Source organism: Heloderma suspectum, chromosome 2, assembly GCF_057233095.1.
Source record: "Heloderma suspectum isolate Gila_16-S chromosome 2, 16-S_ref, whole genome shotgun sequence".
Taxonomy (NCBI): Eukaryota; Metazoa; Chordata; class Lepidosauria; order Squamata; family Helodermatidae; genus Heloderma; species Heloderma suspectum.
In genome coordinates, this window is record NC_139459.1 from 339,411,453 (window position 1) to 339,435,110 (window position 23,658).

Genomic DNA, 23,658 nt, shown 5'->3' on the forward strand with positions numbered 1-23,658 from the left:
GATCTCTCCTGGAGCCAAAGTCACTCATCTGCATACAGCTTGCATCTGCAGGGTTTTATCCACGCTAAAGATGCAGCATGACCAGGTGTGGAATGCATGGCACAGGACCAATATGTTTAAGTATATTCCAGCAAGAGAGAACGCTGCTGATTGGCTTGAGTGACTGGGGCTGGCCATGGGAGCCAGGAATTTGCATAGGTGTGCAATCATAGTATGCAACTTTTTTGATGGAGCTAGCTGAATGAAAGAAACATTCCCCAGTCATCCGGATTGGGGCAATAGCACAGGGCAGCTAAAGGATTGCTTATTTTTAATTAAAGGCATTTAACTAAAGGCGTTGTCAGCAGATATGGAGAGGGCGGGGAATAACAAGTCTGACCTGCTAGACTGATCTGCAGAGATGAGCAAGTGAAGTAAAGTCTGCACAATACGAACGTTGGAACAGCCGTGCTGGATCAGACCAAGGGCCTCCCTAGCCCAGCATTCTGTTCCCACAGTGGCCACTCAGGTGACTCTTGGGAAGCCCACAAGCAGGGCATGAGTGCAATTGCACCCTCCTACTTGTGTTCCCCAGGAACTGGCATACTGTCTCTGATAGTGGAGGTAACCTGTAGCCATCATGACTAGCAGCCATTGATATCCTCCATGAATGTGTCTGATTCCCTTTTAAAGCCATCTAGGTTAGTGGCCATTACTACAACTTCTGGTAGCAAATTCTATAGTTTAACTATGGGTTATATGAAAAGTTCTCCCTTCTGTCTGTCCTGAATCTCCCACCATTCAGTTTCATGGGATGACCCTGGGTTCTAGTATGATATGGGGGGATGGGACACTTCTCCCTATCCACTTTCTCCACACCGTGCATAATTTTATACACCTCTATCTTGTCGTTCCCTTACTCACCTTTTTGCTAAGCTACTAAGCCTTGAAGTTGTAACTTTCCTCATAGGGCAGCTGCTCCAGCCCCTTCATCATATTGGTTGCCCTTTTCTGCACTTGTCCTAACTGTATAATATCTTTAATGAGATGTGGTGATCAGAACTGTACACAGTATTCCATGTGTAGTCGCACCATAGATCTCTATATGGGCATATGATCTTGGCAGGTTTTTTTAAAAATTCCTTTCCTAATGATCCTTAGCATGGGATTTGCCCGTTTTCACAGCTGCTGCACACTGGGTGATGTTTTCATTGCACTGTCCACCACAACCACAAGATCTCTTTCCTGGTCAGTCACTGCCAGTTCAAACCCGATCAACGTATATGTGAAGTTCGGATTTTTTGCTCCAAAGTGCTTGTCATTAAACATACATACATTGAACCACATTTGCCAGTTTGTTGCCCATTCACCCGGCTTGGGAAAGATCCTTTTGGAGTTCTTTTCTATCCATTTGAATAATGTAGTGTCCTCTGCAGACTTGGTCACCTCATTTGTCACCCTTAACTCCAGATCATTTATGAATACGTTAAAAAGCATCAGTCCCAATATAGATCTTTGAGGGGGCCTACTTCTTACCTCCCGCCCATTTGTGAGAAACATCCAGTTATTCCTCTTCTCTGCTTCCTGTTCTTTAACCAATTACTAATCTATAAGAGGACATGCTCTATTATCCCATGACTGCTACATATAGAGTTTTTCTACACGAGCCATTTATTGTGCACTGGTCATTTGTTACTCATAGTTGTTTATGGGTTCTTTAGATGACCCTCAGGTTTCACTTCTGTTTTTTAAGAGCACTTTCTCAGGGTTTCTTAGAGTGGGGAAAATGAAGTATTAGTTCTGAAAGTGAAAGAAAATGTATTTTCCTACTTGTGTAATTGCATTAGGACACAATCTCATGGCCGCTAGTCAGCGGCGAGACAGCCATAGGATTGGTCAGTTCCCAGAGAACTGCCCTCCACCCCCTCCTGTGCCACCTCGTAGGCAGCGCGGATCAGCCCCACACTCCACGCTCGGAAGAGCAGCATGGAGCAGGGGAAGTGGGGCGTTCCTGGGGGCAGGGCAGGGCAGGGCAGTTGGAAGTCCCAGGATGACACTTCCTATGTGTCGTCCGGCCTCCCCACCCCACGCTCCAAGGTCCTGAGGCTAGACAGCTGAAATCGGCTGTCTAGCTGTGACTGCAGGGCAGCTGGAGTGTGGAGATGCGCTCCTCACCACTCCTCCTGCCCTGCAGTGGATAGGCGGTCGCCTCGAGTTCGGAGGCGGCCATCTCCCCCCATAGGATTGCTGTCTTATTCTCCTAGAGCACAGCACCACAGAGTGGAAAAGCAGGAGAGGAGAAGCTGTTTGTGTAGATCTTGGCATTCTGTGACAAAACTAAAAATAGATACAGTGGATTAACAGCCTCGAGTAGAAAAGCTCTTACTTAGGAACGTTTGTTGAGGGACTTTGTCAAAAGCTGTCTGGAAGTCCAAGTATGCATATCTACTAGTTTATTTATTTGATTTGTACCCCACCTTTCTACCAAAAATGGCACTCAAGGCGGCTTACAATTGTTAATAAAACTTGATAAAACAATAAGCAAATACATTAAAAACAATTTAAAAAATTAAAAACACAACAAAGCATCCAGCTCAACAGACCTGCTTATACACCAAAGGCCTGCTTGAATAAAGCATTCTTTGCCTGCCAGCTGTAGGCCTGCAAAAGAGGAAGTGAACCTAGCCTCCCTCAGCAGGGAAGGAGGCCACAGGGAGCGGCCACTGAGACGGCCCTCTTTCGCATTGCCACTAAACATGCCTCTGAATGCGACGGTCTCGAAAGAAGGGCCTCTCCTGAAGATCTTAAGAACCAGGCAGGCTCCTATGAGAGAAGGTGGTCTTTCAAATAGCCTGGTCTCAAGCCGTACAGAGCTTTACAGGTCATAACCAGCACTTTGAATTCTTCCCAGAAACAGACTGCTGGCCAGTGAAGCTGTTGTAACAAGAGAGTTGAGTGCTTCTGGTAACCAGCCCTGGTCAACTGTATGGGTGCAGCATTCTCGACCAACTGATGTTTCCGAACAGTTTTTGAAGGCAGCCCCACGTAGAGCACATTATGGAAATCCAAACGGGATGTAACTACAACGTGTGAACGTGGCCAGATTAGATGTCTCTAGGAACAGGCACAGTTTGTATGCTAGCTTCAGCTTTGCAAATGCACTCCTGGCTACCGCTGAAATCTGGGCATCCGGGTTCAAGGCTGAGTCCAGAAGTACACCCAAATTGCGAAGTACACCCAAACTGACTACATTCAGGGGGAGTGTAACCTCATCCAGTACAGGCTGAATCCTTATTCCCTGCTCTGCTTCTTGACTAACCAGGGGCACCTCTGTCTCATCTGGATTAAGCTTCAATTTGTTGAATTCAATTTGGATTAAGCCCTCATCCAGTCCATCACTGACATCAGACACCAATTTAGAACTAGAACAGTTTCCTTGGATTTAGATGGAGAGTTGGGTGTCATCAGCATACTAGTGGCACCAAACCCGCAAACTCCAGACAATCTCTCCTGGTTCATGGATATGTTAAATAGCAAGGGGGATAAGATGGAACCCTGGGGGACGCTTTGTTGTTGTTGTTGTTCAGTCATTCAGTCGTGTCCGACTCTTCGTGACCCCATGGACCATAGCACACCAGGCCTTCCTGTCCTCCGCTCTCTCCTGGAGCATGCTCAAGTTCATATTCATTGCATCGGTGATGCTATCTAGCCATCTCATCCTCTGCTGTCCACTTCTCCTTTTGCCTTCAGTCTTTCCCAGCATCAGGGTCTTTTCCAGAGAGTTTTCTCTTCGCATTAGGTGGCCAAAATATTTGAGCTTCAGCTTCAGTATCTGTCCTTCCAGTGAGCACTCAGGGTTGATTTCCTTTAGGATTGACTGATTTGACCTCCTTGCATTCCAGGGGACTCGTAAGAGTCTTCTCCAGCACCACAGGTCGAAAGCATCAATTCTTCGGCGCTCAGCCTTCCTTATAGTCCAGCTCTCACAGCCATACATTACTACTGGGAAAACCATAGCTTTGATTAGACGGACCTTTGTCGGCAAGGTGATGTCTCTGTTTCTTACTATGCTGTCTAGGTTTGCCATAGCTTTCCTCCCAAGGAGCAAGCGTCTTTTAATTTCATGGCTACAGTCACCGTCTGCGGTGATCTTGGATCCCAAGAAAGTAAAATCTGTCACTGCTTCCATTTCTTCGCCTTCTATATGCCGGGAAGTGATGGGGCCTGATGCCATGATCTTAGTTTTTTTAATGTTGAGTTTCAAACCAGCTTTTGCACTCTCCTCTTTCACCCTCAACAAGAGGCTCCTTAGATCCTCTTCACTTTCTGCCATTAGGGTGGTATCGTCTGCATATCGGAGGTTGTTGATAATTCTCCCGGCAATCTTAATTCCGACCTGTGATTCATCCAACCCGGCGTTTCTCATGATATACTCTGCATATAAATTAAATAAGCAGGGCGACAATATGCAGTCTTGTCGTACTCCTTTCCCAATTTTGAACCACTTGGTTGTTCCATGTCTGGTTCTTACTGTTGCTTCTTGTCCCTCGTACAGGTTTCTCAGGAGACAGGTAAGGTGGTCTGGTACTCCCATCACTTTAAGAATTTGCCACAGTTTGTTGTGATCCACACAATCAAGGACGCTACAGACCCACAGACACAGTGTCAAACAGGAGCCCCCAGCACCACCTTCTGAGATCGCCCCTCCTAGAAGGACTGTATAACAGTGCCTCCTAGTCCCATCTGAGACAGACACCTCAGAAGAATAACATGGCTGATGGTATCAAAAGCCATCAAGAGGTCCAGCAAAACCAACAGGGACACACTCCTGCTGTCCAGTCCCAGCATCAATTGTCCACCAAGACAACCAAAGCAGTCTTTGTCCCATAACCAGCCCTGAAGCCAGATTGAAATGAATCTAGATAATCTGCCTCATCCAGAAATCCCTGGAGCTGAGAAGCCACCACATGCTCCAACACCTTGCTGAAGAATGGAATATTAGAAGCCAACCATAAATTATCCAATACAGTGGGGTTCAGGGAGGTTTTTTTTAAAAAAAGCAGAAGTATTACCACCACCTCTTTAAGGCAAGACAGAACCACACCTTGCTATAAAGAGGTGTTCACCACTACCCTTACCCACTCAGCCAGTCCCCGCAGCTGCTTTTATAAGCCAGGAAGTGCAAGGGTCCAGCAAGCAAGTGGGAGGCCTCACTTCTCCAAGGATCTCATCCACACACCCCTATCTACATGCTTGTTGTTGTTGTTGTTCAGTCGTTAAGTTGTGTCCGACTCTTCGTGACCCCATGGACCATAGCACGCTAGGCCTTCCTGTCCTCTGCTCTCTCCCGGAGTGTGCTCAAGTTCATATTCGTTGCATCGGTGATGCTATCTAGCCATCTCACCCTCTGCCGTCCCCTTCTCCTTTTGCCCTCAGTCTTTCCCAGCATCAGGGTCTTTTCCAGAGAGTTTTCTCTTCGCATTAGGTGGCCAAAATATTTGAGCTTCAGTTTCAGTATCTGTCCTTCCAATGAGCAGGCAGGGTTGATTTCCTTTAGGATTGACTGATTTGACCTCCTTGCAGTCCAGGGGACTCATAAGAGTCTTCTCCAGCACCACAGTTCGAAAGCATCGATTCTTCGGCGCTTAGCCTTCCTTATAGTCCAGCTCTCACAGCCATCTACATGCTTGGATCACCCCTATTGACATGCTTACTGACACTCTCAAACAACTCTGAAAGATTAGTGAGGCAGAGCTTACCTCTGTAGAGGCCACAATCCTTGGGCATGAGGGTGAAAGAGAAAGGTGTGATGAACATGCAGATCCAGGGTAAAATTAGGATATATTCTCAAATCACCAGGATGCTCTCGGCACAGCTTATAGGCAGGGATGGGGAACATGAAGCCCTCAAGATATTGACTGTGTTACTCAGGTCCCTGTTTGGGGATTCAGGTAACAGAGGCAGTGGTGCAACAAAGTAATTTTGGACTTAATGGTCTTGGGGTGGGGGGGTGTCTTTAGAGGGCCATGATGCGTATTACTTCCGTTGTGAAACACACAGTTAACACTCCTCTTCGAAACCCACCAAAGCTCTAAAGCTAGCTTGCCAGGACCCTACAAGTAGCTTTACCAGGGGATGGAGGTGAGGTCTGCTCATCGTATAAGAATACAAGTTTTCGAAATATCCATGATTGTTCTGCAAATAATAGAATATGGCAATGCCAAAGACTCTTACTTTAAAATAATAATAATAATTTGTTGTTGTTGTTTCTGGTCTTCATGGATTCCATTACTGACACAGAGATTAATCTAAATGAAAAAAATCCATCTTATTTTCTTGCTTTGTGATCCTAACAAGAAACTTTTAAAATGGGAGACAGGGAGAGAAGTGCAACAATATAATTTCCCCTCTTTTTACTTGGTTTTTTTTTTAACCTGATGTCAACATTTAAGCCTGCTACTGTGCATTTTCTGCTTCCCAAAAACTCTTTCCAACATTTTTCCTTTTTTTTATTTTCTTCACAGTTTAAAAATTTCACCCCCATCTAAAATAATAACAATAACAACAGTGCCAGCTTTACATTTGGTACAACCCCCATCAACACAAATAAAAATAATAAAATAATAATTATAACAATAACAACAAGACTAATGTAAAAGGCTGCTATGTGCGTATATGTGAAAAGCTCATCAACATTTTGGTTTGTTGAAATTCACAAATCTGATCATGATGATGAACTATGAAACATTTTGAACTTGGGAGCCTTTTCTCAGTGGACATTTATATACTTTGTCCCGAATACAGGTAGCTTCAAGCCAAAGGTTGCAATCTCTTCCAGGGCAGAGGTGGCAGAGGTGTTTTAAAACAAGGCACGTAACACCAGAGGAGGCTGTGTCTCTGGCTCTGTTCTCAGCAGGAGTCAACCAAAATCCATTTGTCTTTTAAGTATCTCCCAAGTATGAAATTCGGCAGCCCTACCCCACCCAGAAGCAGCACCTCTCTCGTGTTTTCTTTCTATAAATGCACCTTAATATACAGCACCAAAGTGATGGCTGGCAGCAATGCATGCTGGGGTTAGAAAGGCCTGATGGGAGAACAGCCTCGCCCAGCAGCGTGAAGGCCAGAGGTAAGAAGACACAAAGATCAAAGGGGAAGCCAGTATGGTGTTGGGAACACTAAGTGCATTTGCAGCATACTAGAAACTCAAAAAGCAGGATTTGTGGGTGTCGGTGAGGTGGTGGTGGGGGATGGATACCAGTTGAACTATCATCACTTCCCCCATGCATCCTGGGAATCCTGGGAAATGTAGTTGGGTGAAGGTGCTTAGAACTCTCTGGTAAGAGACCCAAATTTTTTTCAGGAAATTTAGCATTTGGCCTGCACTGCACATGCAGCGGTATAGGGTGAGAGTGGAGTGGACTGTACCACTTCAGACTGAAGGTAGGAGATACTATCTTGAAAGCCCCACATGTAAAACTTAGCATATCCAGGAGAACATTTCTAACTCTGCTTTCCCTCTATTTTCTAATTGCAGGATTGTCAGGGTTGTTGGATCAGAGGGTTGGATCTGCTTTGTGGCCCAGAGAGCCACAAAGCAGTTCTGATTCTGAGGAAGAGAGAGAGACCGTGGGAGAGGAACCCGCGTGCTGTTCAGAGGCGCCACCGGAGGGAGAGCCCCTCCCTGCTCACATTCCTGAGAGTGCCAGTGACCCTGGCAGGGAGGGGGAGGGACAAAACAGGAGTTTTGGGACGCTAGGCACTGGCGCCGGGACAAGCGGAAAATGGCGGGTGCCGAGAGGAGGCGCTCAGCCCGCTTGGTGCGACAGCAACAGCTGCGCCCTGATGCCCCACGGGAAAGGGGTGGACTTTTGCCTCTTAGCCCTTAAGTTCAGAGGCTTCCCGCCTTTTCCCTCTAAACGGAGACCAACTGATTCGCTAAGGCTAGAAACCCCTGGTAGACGGCTCTCTTAAGTTTCCCTCATTAGGCTCAGGCAATTAGCATCTGTAAGCCTCATTAGGTTGAATGGAAATAAAGCCCTGGAAAAGAGCCCTATAGTCTGCGTGTTGATTCTGGCTACTTGAGGATTTCAGAAGGCAGCAAAGGCGCTCCTGACAAGGATGTTCATCATGTAGAGGAGCATTCAAAAATGTTGTCCGCCATATAAAGTTGTCCAGGCCATTGTATTACCTCAGGACTCTACCATTTCATCCCTACCTAATTCTGATACAGGTGTAGAGCAGGCCTTCCTATGGTTCCCTGGGGAGAGGGGATGGCTATTAAACCAGTTCAGACCAGTAGTGTAGACAGGTCCAACATGAGGCGACAACGCCATCAGACAGTTGCTGATTGCCTGAGCCCTCAGGAGAGTCCACCAGCAGCTATGCCACTGCCACTGCAGCCACCAGCCTCCTCCAGCCAGGCAGGCTAGCTTGCCTGCTTACACAACAGCACTGGCATTCATGCAGGCACAGTCATAGCCAACTTCCCCCTCCTCCGGGCAGGTGGGTGGCTGCAGCATCATTGGCTGGAAGAAGGGAGCAACATATGTACTTGGCTCCTATTAGAGCCAGGCACACAGTTTTTTATACTCCATAATGCAATATCCAGTGCCTGACCCTGCATTGTAGGGCATAAAAATGGTGGGTGCCCAGCTCCAATAGGAGCCAAGTGCCTATTCAGCCCCCTTCCAACCAGTGATGCTTCCTGGAGGCAGGTGACAGCATGATCCTGGGAAGGCTGCATGAGAGCCACCACCAAGGGTGATGGGGGATATCAGCATGGGGGCCTGGTTGGGGCTGCGGGGAGCATGGCTGGCAGCATGTTGGGGGCCAATTCAAGCTTGATGCCATCCCCGAGAGTAGATATTCCCCCATTACCCAGAGAACAGATAGAAAGTAGATATATGAAGTCAGACCCACTGAACTCCTTGGGGACTCCGTCCGAGTAAATCTGCATAGAATCTGGCTGAAGACGATTGACAGAAGAGCTGAAGACAGTGGAATGGAGGGGAGAGAAAGACAGAGTAGCATGAATGGAAGGAGGAAATGATCAGGATAGAAGAAGTGCACACCCCAGCCCAGAACAGAAAGCACAAAGCAGTTTCCCCCTGATGCCAGAAAGGTGATCAATGGATTCCAATCTTTGATTCCAGATTAAAATATTATTCTGGAATACAAGATCTCAGCTTCTAACTTTATAATCACTGAAGCCAATTAGAATCACTACTCCAGACTTTGAGGTGTAATTGGAATATACACTGGTTGCCCGTTAACACATTTTGGGGCCACACCCCTTTTGTTCACACAGTTGTGGCAAAATTCCTTCCACTCTTCATGTACACATTCAGGGAGCTCTCTCGCCACCGTATGTTCAGCTATCCAGATTAATCAGGGGCACATCATTCAGCTTTGCCAGTACAGCTTAGGATCACCATCCCTTCCTTTAAGCACACTTTAAAACAAGGGTGGACAACTGAAATGTGGTGGTGGTGGTGGTGGTGGTGGTGGTGAAAAGACCCCTTCACCCAGCCCTCTGCAGGCCAAAGGGGTGGGGCTGTGCCCCCTGATGTGCTTTGGTCCCATTGGCCACACTGGGTGGCTGATCGTTCCAGTGTGTCTGCTGGGCACCAGCTTCACTGTGTGCTGAGCTTCTCCCATTGGGGAGAGGATGTGGAGCAGACAAAGCTTTTCAGCCTGACTGAAAAAGCCTGACTGCGCTTGTCCCTCCCCTTCCCTGAAGCCAACTCGTCCTATGCTTGCAGGAGCTTCTGCAAGCACCAGCTGAGTGTGCAGCTGCCGCTCCTCCAGGAGAATCCCTTGTTACCTCCAATCTATGATCAGTGGTAACAACGGGATTCCCCCACTCGCTCTCCGTTGGGAAGTGGGGAAGCCTGTTTTGGAAACCCTTTGTTATCTCCAATCACAGATCAGATATAACATGGGGATTCTTTTCCCTGCTTCCTTCCAAAGCCCCCAGTGGTCTCCAGACCAGGGGTGGGGAGTGGGTGTGGCCAGTGGAGAGAGCTCAAGCCTCCATGGGCCGGATAACCAACTTCCATGGGCCGGATTAGGTCCATGGACTAGAGGTTGCCCACCCATGCTTTAGAAGGATAGAACAAGCCCCCCCGTCTTTTTCACTTTCAAAATCAGCTTGTGTGAACAAAAGGGTGGAGAGAGAGGGTTAAGGGACAGCTCATTGGTATTAGGTCCTCTTGTGACTGAAAGAAACAGGGCAAGATGGTGGAGGCGGTGGAGCAGGGGCAGGGAGGCTGCAGCTTTCCAGATGTTGCTGGACTGCAGCTCCCATCATCCCTGCTCATTGGCCATATTGAGTGGGGCTGAAGAAAGTTGGAGTCCAGCACTGTTTGGAGGGCCACAGGCTACCCCTGTAGCAGACTCTCCATCATTTCACTGAGCGACTGTCGTGGACACAGGAGCCAGGATGCACGATCAGTGCATCAGGTTGTGTAGCTTTTGCTGGCCTCTTATCATTTCAGACTGCCGGGATGTTGTGTGTGCATGTACGTGTGAGGAATTCTATGTTCGATGCTCCCTCCTCTTAAACAAAGGCCTCCCTGCACATCAAAGCAAAGGCTGCCCATTGTGAAACTCCACTCTCAGGCTCAGAGTGCAGACGGAGCACCTGTAGCCCTCCAGACATTGCTGGGCTCCAATCCCCATCTGCCCCAGCCTGCCTGCCCAATGGCAAGGGATGATGTGAACTATGGTTCACCAGCGTCTGGAGGGCCACAGGTTCCCCAACCCTGAGGTAAGATTTTGTCCTCGCAGCGTGGCCTTCCTGGGAGCATCATTTCATCACCGGCAAAGGAACCAGCACCACTGCATGAACAGTGGCTCTCACCAGACGTGCCGATCATATAAATCCAGCCTGCGTGGCCAAAGCCATTGCGATGGGGGAGGATGAGGAAGTGGCGCTCACGCCCTAGGGAAATGGATGAGAAGCGAGAGTTGGGAGGGGACAGCAGGGTGCTCAGACTGAAATTCAGGAGAGCACCAGGCATGGACTGGGGAGAGAGTATTGGGAGGGAAGACGCTAGTTTATTAGAGAGGGGGCTTGGGCTCCACTGGGGGCAGGAGACGGGAAAGCCGGATGGGAAAAGCCACGAGAAGGAAAGGGGAGAGACCAGGGTAGCTCCAGAGCAGGGATGGGGAGGGAGGATGGGGAGGAGGGGAAGGAAGGCAAGGCCGAGAGGGGGCTGGGGGAGGCAAAGGAGGCCGAGAAGGCTGAGGCAGGCAGTGGGGCGGCAGGCCTGGTGGTGCCGCCAGTGAATGAGGGGGCGGGGCCGGCCCCAGTGGCAGCCAAGGCCTTGTTGTTGCCATGAGTACGCTGGTGGCGGTTGAGGTGGGAGCTGCGGCTGAAGCATTTGTCGCAAATGCTGCACTTGTAGGGCTTCTCGCCGGTGTGGGTGCGCTGGTGGATGGTGAGCTCCGAGCGCTGGATGAAGGCCTTGCCGCACTCCCCACAGGCATAGGGCTTCTTGCCCAGGTGGGTGCGCTGGTGGGTCAGCAGGTTGGAGCTGACGCTGAAGCACTTGCCGCAGGCCTCACAGCGGTAGGGCTTCTCGCCGGTGTGCATGCGCCGGTGGATGGTCAGGTCCGACTTCTGGATGAAGGCCTTGCCGCAGTCCGCGCAGGAGAAGGGCTTCTCCCCAGTGTGGATGCGCTGGTGCTTGGCCAGCGCTGAGCGCTGGGCAAAAGCCTTCCCGCAATCTGCACACTTGAAGGGCTTCTCCACCGGGGGCACCGGTGGCTGCGGCGGGATTTTGCCCAGGCTCTTGCCACAGTCCAGGCAGTGGCCGCTGCGTGCAAGGCGTCCCTTGCCACTGTAGAACTGGTGTTTGAGGACCTGCTTGCTGCCGGCACTGAGGAGGAAGCCCTTCACGTGTTCAGGGCAACGGTGGGCGGCTGCAGCGGCCGCCTGGGCTTGGTGGACCCGCTGGTGCCGGTCGAGGTGGGAGCTGACGGAGAAGCCCCGGCCACACTGCGCGCAGGTGTAGGGGCGCTCGCCGGTGTGCACCCGCTGGTGGCGCTCCAGGTCAGAGCGCTGGATGAAGCGCTTGCCACAGTCCCCGCAGGGGAAGGGCCGCTCGCCGGTGTGGATGCGCTGGTGCTGGGCCAGGTTGGAGCTGCGGCTGAAGCGCTTGCCGCAGGCGTTGCATGGGTACGGGCGCTCTCCCGAGTGAGTCTTGCGGTGCTTAGAGAGCGCAGAGCGCTGCCCAAAACATTTCCCACAATCAGGGCAGCGGTGGGCAGCTGGGGCCGGAGTGGTGGCCGTGGGGGGCTCCTCCTGGGGGCCGTTCTGGTGGGTGCGCCGGTGCCGGTCCAGGTGGGAGCTGACGGAGAAGCGCTTGCCGCAGTCGGGGCAGGTGTAGGGGCGCTCGCCTGTGTGCACCCGCTGGTGCCGCTCCAGGTCAGACTTCTGGGTGAAGGCCTTGCCACAGGCAGTGCAGGGGAAGGGCCGCTCGCCAGTGTGCACGCGCTGGTGCTGCGCCAGGTTGGAGCTGCGGTTGAAGCGCTTGCCGCAAGCCGTGCACAGGTAGGGCTTCTCCCCAGTGTGGATCTTTTGGTGCTTGGCCAGGATGGAGCGCTGCCGGAAGCAACGCCCGCACTCGGCGCACTGGTGCGGCCTCTCCGGCATGGCAGTGCCGTGGCCTCGCCCGCCACTGCTTGAGTTCTTCTTCCCACACTCCACACAGACGCCTGGCCTCTCCACCTCCGCTGCACGCCTGTCTTTCAGCTTCTTGGCAGCTGTCCCCTCCCGCTGACGAGTTGCTGGCCCCCGTGGCAGCTGTTCCTCCTTCTCCGGGTCCAGCTGGCACTGACTGCCGCTGGCTTCCCCCTCGTCTGGGCTGTTAGACCTCCGGGATGGAGGAGCCGGAGGCTCCGGATGCCGCTCCTGCTCGTTCTCCTTGGCAGCTGCAACTGGAAAGATGAGAGACAGCATGACCGTCTCAGCCCCCAAGGCCAACCTTTCTGAGCCCAAGGTCTTCCAGATGGGCTGGCCTGCAGCTCCCAGCATCCCCAGCAAGCAGTAGTCCCTTCCCCAAGCCCTACCCATTCCTCTGCTCCCCCAGCTTATGCCTTCCCCTTATTTTTCCAGAGACAGAGCTGGGACAGAGGCACCATGATGAGCGTGGATAGGAGGGTGTTGGCAGAGTCCTGTGACTCCCCAGCAATGGCCTTTATCAATCAGGCTGGAGAACGCGGAGAAGCATTCCCCTTTGGCTGCTCTGAACCATGGGCCCTCTCCCTCTGGAGAGCCATCAGAGCTCAAGCCTGAGCACTTTACAGAAGCAATGTGAAGCTTTCAATCTCTCTCCCCCCGGCGCCCCCACCCCCATCCCCATTTCTGTAGGGATGTAACACCTGGAAAACAGTCACGATGCGGCGTTTCGACACAGTTATCAGCCAGCCTGAGCCTACGGTGCGGCATGGCTGTGTGCATTCCGCAATGACCGCTGCTCCACACCGACCGCGAGGGCAGCGTTCGGGATCCTGCACATCTCAGCTTGCTTGCTTGCTTTTTTAAGGGAAAAAATACGTTTCTAGCCCATAATGCCATAAAGAAAATATGTGGGCAATGCTAGCAAAATATCCAAGCTGGAGAAGGGCTATGCTGCAGGATGTCCAGGCATCTGGTGGGAAGAAGGGGCTTCAAGGCTTATTTGCAAAACTGGCTTCACTTCCATAATTTGTGCAGGTCACATAATACAGTTCCCCTTGGTGCAGAAATCTGATATGGTTTTTTAAAAAGCACAGAACCCAAGAACAAGTGAAGTACTTCTTCACGGAGCGTGTAGATAAACTATGGAATTCGCTACCACAAGGCGTAGTGATGGCCACCAATTTGGATGGCTTTAAAAGGGGGTTGGAGGAGAAGGCTATCAGTGGCTACTAGTCCTGATGGCTGTGTGCTACCTCCAGTACCAGAGGCAGTGAGCCTATGTCCACCAGTTGCTGGGGAACATGGGCGGGAGCGTGCTGCTGCGCTCGTGTCCGGCTTGTGGGCTTCCTGTGGGCAGCTGGGTGGCCACTGTGTGAACAGAATGCTGGACTAGATGGACCCTGGGTCTGACCCAGCAGGGCTCTTAACATCACACAGGTGGTGACGGTGGCAGGAAGTAAGTTGCTGCATTAGGTGCAACCCGAAGATACATACACCAAGAACCTCATCAGCATTTCAGATGAAAACAGGAGCGTGCTCACCACACCCCCATTTTCATACCAAGGATTGCTGCCAAGCTCCCCCTCCTAACACTCTCCTGCCGCTGAAGGGGTCTAGTCCCCTACTCCATTTATTTTACAGAAATCTATCTCCCAACGGATTAAAGATATATTTGGAACAGCAGCCGTGTCCCACAACAGGAGTGTTGAACCTCTGGCCCATGGGCCAAATCTGCCCCACCTGGACCCTATATTGTGGTTTTAATGTTCTATATATTTTAAATTGTTTTATTGTGTGTTGTTTGGTTTTAGTTTTTGTGAACCGCCCAGAGAGCTTCGGCTATTGGGCGGTATAGAAATAAATAAATAAATAAATAAATAAATAAATAAATAATCCAGCTCTCCAGGGTCCCCCAGATAGCTATCCTGTTTCCCCTGACCACTGACGGTTTGGTGGTTTCCTGGCTTTTGCATCATCCCCCCCCCCCCTTCTACAAGGTTAAAATGTCATTCCTAAGGCTCAGTGACTGGCAGGAAGTGCTTTGAGCTACAATATGATGGGAGTTTGGCCCCACCTCTCTTGACTCTGGCTCTGCCCCCCGCTGGAATCTGGCACCCGGGAGCACCTTCGAAATGGAGGTCAGCCCTCGAGCTGAAAGAGGCTCGTCACCTGTATCCTGCTGCGCGCTGCCAACAATACAAAAATACACCCCAGTGGCTGCAGGGTGCGGAATGGCTGGCTGCGCACAGCTGCACAGTGGTGCCTTGGGGTTCACGCACACGCATTTATGGGGATGTGCGCGGGGGGTGAGATGGGGAAGGAGCTGGACCCTGAAGCAAAGAACATGCTAAGAAAATTGGAACAAGGCACCCACGAGGGCAGGAGCGGGGAACCTGCAGCCCTCTGGATATTGTTGATTTCAACTCCCATCAGCCCCAGCCAGCACAGCCGAGGGCTGGGGATGATGGGAGTCAAAGTCCAAAACACCTGGAGGGCCACAAAAGGCAAGAGGAGGGACTTGATAGCAGAAAGTGCGTATGTCTCTAGTAAACAGGGATAGCTGGAGAGTATGCAACAGGGGTAGGCAACACGTAGCCGCTGGGCACCAGTGTCCCCCTGAACACCTTTCCTGGCACCCGCCAAGGTGCCCTACCCCAACCACTTTTTTTTTTTTTTTTTAATGAGCACATTTTCTTACTGGCAGCTGGGATTGCTGTGAAATGGGTTTCTGTTGGTGATGAAAACTGTGGGTTCAAAGCAGTTATTTAGTGCGTTGGGGCTCAGACCCCACCTTCTGCCTTGCACTCAGTCTTTTGGGTGGGTGATTTGTCCTTTGCCACACCTCCCACAGGAGACATTTTGTGCTGGTGCCCAGGACAGTTTCTCAAATTGCCTATTATGCCCACAGGCCAAAATGGTTGCCTACCCCTGGTACGCAGCCCATATGCCCAATGCAAAAACTGTAACTGTCTCTATTAAATAGGCGCAGAGGGTATGGAAAAGTCTGGCAGCCTTACTGAGGGTTCGATGGTTACTTCGTATGAATGTCACACACCCCCTTCTTACTGCCACCGCAGCTCGTGTGATGAGACCCGCCCACCTTCGTCCTTGGGGCTCTTGGGTGCCTTCTTCCGGGCTTTGCGCTTCCCCTCCTGGCTCTGCTCCTTCACCAGCTCCCGGAGCATCTTCTCCACCTGGCTCCTGCCAGCTGTCTGCAGGATGAGGCCCAGCTGCCGCCGGAGGTCAGCATTCATCCCACCTTCACTTGGGCCAGCCGCTATTGCCACCGAGTCCTGCATCTGGGCCTGTTCCACTTGGCCTTGTTCAGACTCCATGTCTATACCGCAAACAAACAAAATGGAAACTGAGAGAGGGGAGGGACTTTCCAAGTAGGTTTGCCAACTGACCAGGAAAAAGAAGCTGGCCCGCTCTTGTGCCTTAACGGCAGTTTGATGTACAATAAATCAGCAAGGAAGCTTTTCATAGCATGGCGGTGAATGTTATTACTAGCTAATGTCTTGCATATCAAACTGCTTTTTAAAGGCACAGCTACAAAGGATGGTCAAAATGTTGACAATGTTGCTCCCAAGTGTCATCAGGATGCAAAACAAACAGAATAGCTCACTCACGCTTACCCTGATACTAAAGCTAGCACAACTCCTACTAAAGTCCACAGGCTTGAATTAGGTCTGCCTCTCCAGATATGCCTCAGATATCGGGAGTCCTATGTGGGAGTTATCAAGGTTGTTTAGGCCAATAAGTTTGTCATTTCTTTTTAGTGCTTCTTTTGTTTTTTCCCTCTTGTCCTTTTGGTGAATCTTGTTTTATTTATGATAAATGCTGTTTTGTAATCTAAAGCTTTGAGGCACTGAGGAGTGGGGAGACCCAGATACCCCCAAAATGTTACACACTGGGGCTGTTTGTACAGATTATTTAACCCACAGTGGGGCTGCCAGACATGTGGGGATGTGTGGCCGCCATTTTTAATATGCCACTCCACATGCATTGCAGTTCCACTGTGTGAAGCCGGCCGTCTCGTGTGAACCCTGCCAGCGTGGGTTATGTGAGGGTTAAGCAAGCCTCACATAACCCACATAACCCATGTTCAGTGGGTTCACATGACACGACAACCCCTGGGTGGGGGCTGCCTATGCAACCTGGTGCCCATGGACACCCGTGGGTGTCCCATGAGGAGCTGTGATGTGTCGTCCGAACCCAGTCACTGAGTATCTAATAAGATCAGACGCATTCCAAGAGCATTCCCAAATTGCATGCCCTGCCCCTTCCAGCTTAGGTGGGGGCACTAAGTGATGTGCCTGAAGCCCCCTGCTCCCCAAAACCTGGAACCCGCAGTGCATGGTGAAAATCAAAGGGGCCATAGCTCAGTATTGGGCACATCCTTTGCATGCAGAAGGTTCAGTCTCAGGTATGCAGATGACACAAAATTGGGAGGGATAGCTAATACTTTGGAAGACAGAAACAAAATTCAAAGTGATCTGGATAGACTGGAGCGCTGGGCAGAAAACAACAGAATGACATTTAATAGGGACAAATGCCAAGTTCTGCACCTAGGAAAAAGAAACCACATGCACAGTTACAAGATGGGGGATACGTGACTCAACCACACTACAAGCGAGAAGGATCTTGGAATTGTTGTCGATCACAAGCTGAATATGAGCCAACAATGTGATGCGGCTGCAAAAAAGGCAAATGCTATTTTGGGCTGCATTCATAGAAGCATCGCTTCCAAATCCCGGGAAGTACTAGTTCCCCTCTACTCAGCACTGGTTAGGCCTCATCTGGAGTACTGTGTCCAGTTCTGGGCACCACACTTGAAGAAGGATGCAGACAAACTGGAGAGGGTTCAGAGGAGGGCAACAAAGATGATCAGGGGACTGGAAACAAAGCCCTATGAAGAGAGACTGAAAGAACTGGGCATGTTTAGCCTTGAGAAGAGAAGGCTGAGGGGAGATATGATAGCACTCTTCAAGTACTTGAAAGGTAGTCACAGAGAAGAAGGCCAGGATCTCTTCTTGATCATCCCAGAGTGCAGGACACGGAATAATGGGCTCAAGTTACAGGAAGCCAGATTCTGGCTGAACATCAGGAAAAACTTCCTGACTGTTAGAGCAATACGACAATGGAACATATTACCTGGGGAGGTGGTGGGCTCTCCCACACTGGAGGCCTTCAAGACGAGGCTGGACAGCCATTTGTCAGGGATGCTCTGACTTGGATTCCTGCATTGAGCAGGGGGTTGGACTCGATGGCCTTGTAGGCCCCTTCCAACCCTACTATTCTATGATTCTATTTCCAGTTTAAAAGGATCAGGTAGCAGGAAACAGGAAAGAACCTTCTCTGCTAGAAGAACTGCTCCTGGTCAGCCTCCCCCAACCTGGCACACCGCCCCCCCAGATGTTTTGGCCTACCCACCACAGACATTTTGGTCCCATCATCCTGCACCATTGGCTATACTGACAAGAGCTGATGGGAGTTGTAGGCCAAAGCATCTGGAGGGCCCACGTTGCCCAGCCCTGCTTTAGACGGAGACAGGGGAATACTGCCACCATGCTAACTTACCAGGCACCAGTCCTCTCCTTCTGTGCGACTCGGCAAACGCGGTTATCCGGGGCCAGCTGATTGCAATCTCCTCTGCTGGGGATGGGAGAAATGGAGGGTACAAGTCAGATAAAGCTGAGGTATGCCATCAGTAGCTAGGCAGTACATAACCATTAAGGGGTCTCCTCAAGGCTAACTCCTTTGGAGGAAGTGGCCATAGCTCGATGGCAGAGTAGTTGCTTTGCATGCAGAAGGTCCCGGGTTCAAGCCCCAGCACCTCTAGTTAAAAGGACTGCACAGCAGGAGATGGGAAACAGCTTCTGTGTGAGACCCTGCAGAGCCACTCAGTTCAAAGCACACAAGACTGGGCTGGCTAGACAAGGAGCGTAATTTGATAAAAGGCAGCTTCCTATGTGCATCTTTTTGGGAAGAAGTGAAACATCAGATGGATATGGTTTTGCCCCAAGACTGTTGTGTTCTGATACGCCCATACCTGGGAATAAGCCCCAGTGAATGGAAAAGGACTTACTTCTGTATATGAGTACACTGTCAGCTAGGACATATCGCAGCTATACGGGGTTTCGACTCATGTGAGAAAAGATGGTTATGGAGGGCAGACCCAGGAGCCAAAATATGTGAATGGCTTAGAAGGGCACTTCCTCATCTTCCTTTAAGCTAGGGGGATCCGGACTAGCGGTAGTGTCTCCTAGGGATTCTTGGTGGGATGGGGATACCAAGTCATCTTGTCTGCCTCCTGAGGAATCTGTATAACGACCAAGTAGCAACGTTAAAAACAGACCATAGAACAATGGACTGGTTTAAGATTGGGAAAGGAGTACGGCAGGGTTGTATACTCTAACCTTACCTATTCAACCTGTACGCAGAACACATCATGCGACGTGCTGGGCTTGATGAAGCCAAGGCTGGAGTTAAAATCACTGGAAGAAACATTAACAATCTCAGATATGCAGATGATACCACTTTGATGGCTGAAAGAGAGGAGGAGCTGAGGAACCTCATGACGAAGGTGAAAGAAGAAAGCGTAAAAGCTGGGTTGCAGTTAAACCTCCAAAAACCCAAGATTATGGCAACCATTTTGATTGATCACTGGCAAATAGAGGGAGAAAACGTGGAGGCAGTGACAGACTTTGTCTTTCTAGGCGCAAAGATTACTGCAGACGCTGACTACAGCCAGGAAATCAGAAAACGTTTACTTCTTGGGAGGAGAGCAATGACAAATCTGATAAAAGAGTTAAGAGCAGAGACATCACACTGACAACAAAGGTCCGCATAGTTAAAGCAATGGTATTCCCCCTAGTAACCTATGGCTGCGAGAGCTGGACCATAAGGAAGGGTGAGTGAAGGAGGATAGATGCTTTTGAACTGTGGTGCTGGAGGAAAATGCTGAGAGTGCCTTGGACTGCAAGAAGATCAAACCAGTCCATCCTCCTGGAAATAAAGCCAGACTGCTCACTTGAGGGAAGGATATTAAAGGCAAAACCGAAGTACTTTGGCCACATGATGAGAAGACAGGATACCCTGGAGAAGATGCTGATGCTAGGGAAAGTGGACGGCCAAAGGAAGAGGGGCCGACCAAGGGCAAGATGATGGAGGATATTCTGGAGGTGACGGACTCGACCTTGGGGGAGCAGGGGGTGGCAACGGCCGACAGGAAGCTCTGGCACGGGCTGGTCCATGAAGTCATGAAGAGTCGGAAGCAACTGAACAAATAAACAACAACTCCTAGAGGTGACTTATGTTTAGGAGAAACAGGAATCTAGAGAAATATAAGCAGATCTGGAAAGGCTTTTCAACGTTTTATGATACAGAAGAATGTGAATAGGGGTGGGGTGGATGGGAGGATAGATGGGGGAAACTGGGGGGAATTTGGTGAGTAGGGGAGGGATTCAATCTGTTCAAAATATTCTGATATGAAGTCTTATGTAATGGTGACTAAATTGTATTGTTGTTTTTAATTTTGGACATTTTCAAATGTTGCTTTGGAAGTTTAGCTTTGAGGAATATCTTAAAAAAAAAAAGTCTTGTGGCAGCCTAAAGACTAACAAATTTTTTCTGACATAAGCTTTTGTGGACTGTATCCCATCAAATGCAGTCATGCATCTGATGAAGCAGTCTACATTCCACAAAACCTTATGCTAGAATACGGGAGCAATCCTATCTGAGTTGGTGGTCGCCTCCGAGCCCGGGGGTGACCGCCTATCCAGTGCAGGACAGGAGGAGTGGTGAGGAGCAGATCTTCTCCTCACTCCCCCTGCTGGCTTTCGCGGCTAGACAGCCGATTTCGACCTCGGAGTGCAGGAAGCAGAGTGAGGGAAGCAGCAGCCAGACAACACATAGGATGTGTCATACTGGCATTTCCGACTTCCCCACCCTGGCACACCCCCAGGAATGCCCCATTTTTGCCACTCCACGCTCCTCTTCCGAGCATGGGACCATTCCGTGCTGCCTATGAGGCAGCACGGGAGGGGTTGGAGGTCGGTTCTCAGAAACCGACCTATCCTATGGCTGTCTAGCCACTGACTAGCGGCTATAGGATTGTGCCCTAAATGTGTTGGTCTTTAAGGTGCCACAAGAGCCTTAGTTGTTTTTGCCACAATAGACTAACACAGCTACCCCTCTGGAAATTTTTTAAATACAACAACAACCAAGGTTGCAATCATATACTGCCCAGAGAGTTTTGGCTATTGGATGGATAGACAGAAAGATAAATATACACGCTTACTTGCAAGTAAGTTCCATTCAGACTTGCTTCCAAGTAAACATGCATTTCCTTGGGATGTGTTTTAAGTCTGACTGATTAATTTTGAGGAAATGAGGTTACATATCAACTTCGCAAATACATACTTTAACCTTCTTGTTTATTCTAAAATCAACAACATCTTTAATTAAGAATACTGAAAAGGGAGAATTTAAATCCCAATTGTTGCAAGGGAATTCAAGTTAGAAGATTTTGCTCGACACAGTTCCTCTCCCCACCCCAACCTTCAATTGATTTTGGCCTAGAAGACAGACCTAGCAACTAAAGGTGCAATCCTATGCATGTCTAGACAGAAAACGGTCCTATAACATGTCTGGCTGGGGAATGTTGGGCGTTCTAGGACCTTTTTCTGCCTAAACATGCATAGGGTTGGGCCCTAAAAGACTGGCATGTTTGGAGTGATGCCACTGCACTGGCCACATATGAACGAATTACCTTTAGGAGAAATGTCAGCATAGACAATATACCAAGATCCTGGTATCTGACAAAAAGTACACCAAAATAAATGCTTACCCAGCGAGATCACGTTCTCATAGTTTTCCTGCATAATGTCGATCACTGGGTGCCTCTATGAAGATTGTCAACCCCTGAAATGACAAGCGTCCTCCACACTGAACCATGTGGCAGGACTGAGGAGGCAGAGGGGTTAGTAGGGTTCTTCTAGGGCAGTGGTCTCCAACGTGACACCCATTGGTCTCATGGTGGCCATGGTGGCCATGGAGATGTGCTACGGCGCCTGCAAGGCTTGCTGCTCCCCCCGCTACCTTCAAAAGAAAAAAGAAAAAAAGAACTTTAAAATCCAAGCCAATGTCGATGTTTGGCATTGCATTTTGCGGAATCTAAGATTATGGGTGCCCATTGCATATTGGGGCTAAGGAGCAGCTTGGCTTCCCTCCCATACGTGACTGGCAACAGCAGCAAGCCATATTTCCACTTTCAAAATGCTACCAATCTCTCCGCAAAACTGCTGCTTGAAGCTGTGGCATGGATTTTTAAGTGCATTTCCCTCCCCTTCAATAAAAGCCAGGAAACAACCTGCACAGCAGCCATTTTGTGGCTGGCCATGTCCCCCGTAGAAGCCATTTTGTGGCAGCACCCACAATATTCTCTCAACATTCCAAATCTGCAAACAGGCCCCAAAGATTTGGGGACCTCTATTCTATGGTTCCTGGAGACTATGTAGGAAAGCGGAGACGAGGAAGCAGAGGCATGGGCTGGTTGGTGTGCAACATGTCAGAATACGAATGCTCAAATCCCAATGTTGGGCACTTCCCGCAAACTGCCCTGTGCCGGAAGAAGCCAGTCATACGTGGTGCCCTTTTGTAACTTCAAAGCCAGCTATGGGCACTTACCCTTTGAGAACAACAGCGAACACAGCAACAAGGGCCTTGCCCTTTCCCTAATCGGATTTCACACTGGATAACAAGCTGTGTTTATCACCGACAAGAGTAAGGATCATAGAATAGTAGGGTTGGAAGGGGCCTATAACACCATCAAGTCCAACCCCAATATGGATGCTTCCCTATTGAGGGATTCTGAGCATCAGTCTTGCTGTCTCAGCATACCCAATAAACTACACAGGGCCAATTTGGTCCCAGTTAGCCAAATTAGCAGAGTAAAGACAGTCTAGTAGGAACACTCACAGCACACATGGTACCATCCCCTACCTGCTTCAGTGCAACAGGACTGGACCAGCCCTGGGAGAAGCTATCTTCCGGAGGAGTCCTGATGCACCCAGAAAGTCTTATTGGTATGCTTCTGGGACCCAGTGCAATAACATCCGTTTTCAGAAGAGCCAGTCAAGTCATCAAGGCGGGTCTTCGTTTGGCCCAGGACAGGACACACTTGGGACACCCAATAAGTTTTGCAGGCAATAGATTCAGAACAGACAAAATAAAGGTCTTCTTCTTTACACAGTGTATAAACCACTTACGGAATTCATTGCCATGAGTTGTGTTGACTCAGCCAGGAGCTTAGAAGTCTTTCAATGAGGATTAGACTACTTCATGGAGGAGGAGGCTAGCCATGGCTAATTCTCATGATGGCTGTGTAGAACTTCCACAGCTAGGGGCAGCGTATCTCTGAACTTCAGTTGTTGGGAATGCAGAACAGGGAGAGGTTTCTTGCCTTGATGATCTAATGATGGCTCCTCAAAGGCATTTGTTTAGCCGCTCTGGGAACCGGGGATGTGGAACTACCTAGATCTGTGGCCTGATCCAGCAGAGAGCTCCCCTGATATTCTTACGCGAGTTCCATTGAATTCACTGGGACGTGCTCTCAAGTAACTGGGCACAGGAAGGATTACAGTCCTGTTCATCCTCTCCTTCCTACTGATCCTTCTGCCCCGCTGAGTCTCTTCCTCCAGAGAGAATGGGGTTTTCTGCTCTTATTTACCCTTCTCTTTCATTCCCCTGGAGTTTCCAGCTGTTCAGGGGTTAATGGCTGGAGAGTCCGGGGTTGCCTCCTCCTCCTCCTCCCTCGAGGCGGGGTAGTGCCGACGCTTCCAGCTGGATCTAGCCCGCCCCGCTCCCCCTTGATCTGGCACAGGGGGCAACTGGGCTGGAGGGGCGTCCCTTTGGGGGAGTTTCTGCTGCTCTATGAGGGGCGGGGACGGGGGGGGACGGACGCCCAGGTCACTATGGATTCAGCTGCAGCA

At 50.0% G+C, this 23,658-nt stretch overlaps 1 protein-coding gene across 5 annotated transcripts; it reads right to left on the reverse strand.

The window, feature by feature from the left end:
* Positions 1–10,944: 10,944 nt before the first annotated feature.
* Positions 10,945–23,658, reverse strand: LOC146355138 (uncharacterized). 5 transcript variants are annotated; one of them, XM_084840702.1, is made up of 5 exons: positions 22,936–23,658; positions 21,516–21,631; positions 18,245–18,319; positions 15,765–16,001; positions 10,945–12,921 (listed from the first exon to the last, which is right to left on the reverse strand). In XM_084840702.1, the coding sequence occupies exons 2-5, from the start codon at positions 21,547–21,549 to the stop codon at positions 11,033–11,035; spliced, it is 2,235 nt and encodes a 744-aa protein (XP_084696828.1). In that variant the 5' UTR covers positions 21,550–21,631; positions 22,936–23,658; the 3' UTR covers positions 10,945–11,032. The 5 variants fall into 5 exon arrangements, with proteins under 5 accessions (XP_084696828.1, XP_084696827.1, XP_084696829.1 ...); XM_084840701.1 differs by having other exon boundaries at positions 22,670–23,658; XM_084840703.1 differs by having other exon boundaries at positions 18,245–18,316; positions 21,516–21,766; positions 22,670–23,658.

Coding starts and splice junctions, on each gene's coding strand:
- LOC146355138 (XM_084840702.1), bottom strand. CDS start 21,549: ATGCAGGAAAACTATGAGAACGTGATCTCGCTGG. Junction 18,320..21,515: donor TGAGAACGTGATCTCGCTGG/GTAAGCATTTAT, acceptor TCCCATCCCCAG/CAGAGGAGATTGCAATCAGC. Junction 16,002..18,244: donor AAGGAGAGGACTGGTGCCTG/GTAAGTTAGCAT, acceptor TTTGCGGTATAG/ACATGGAGTCTGAACAAGGC.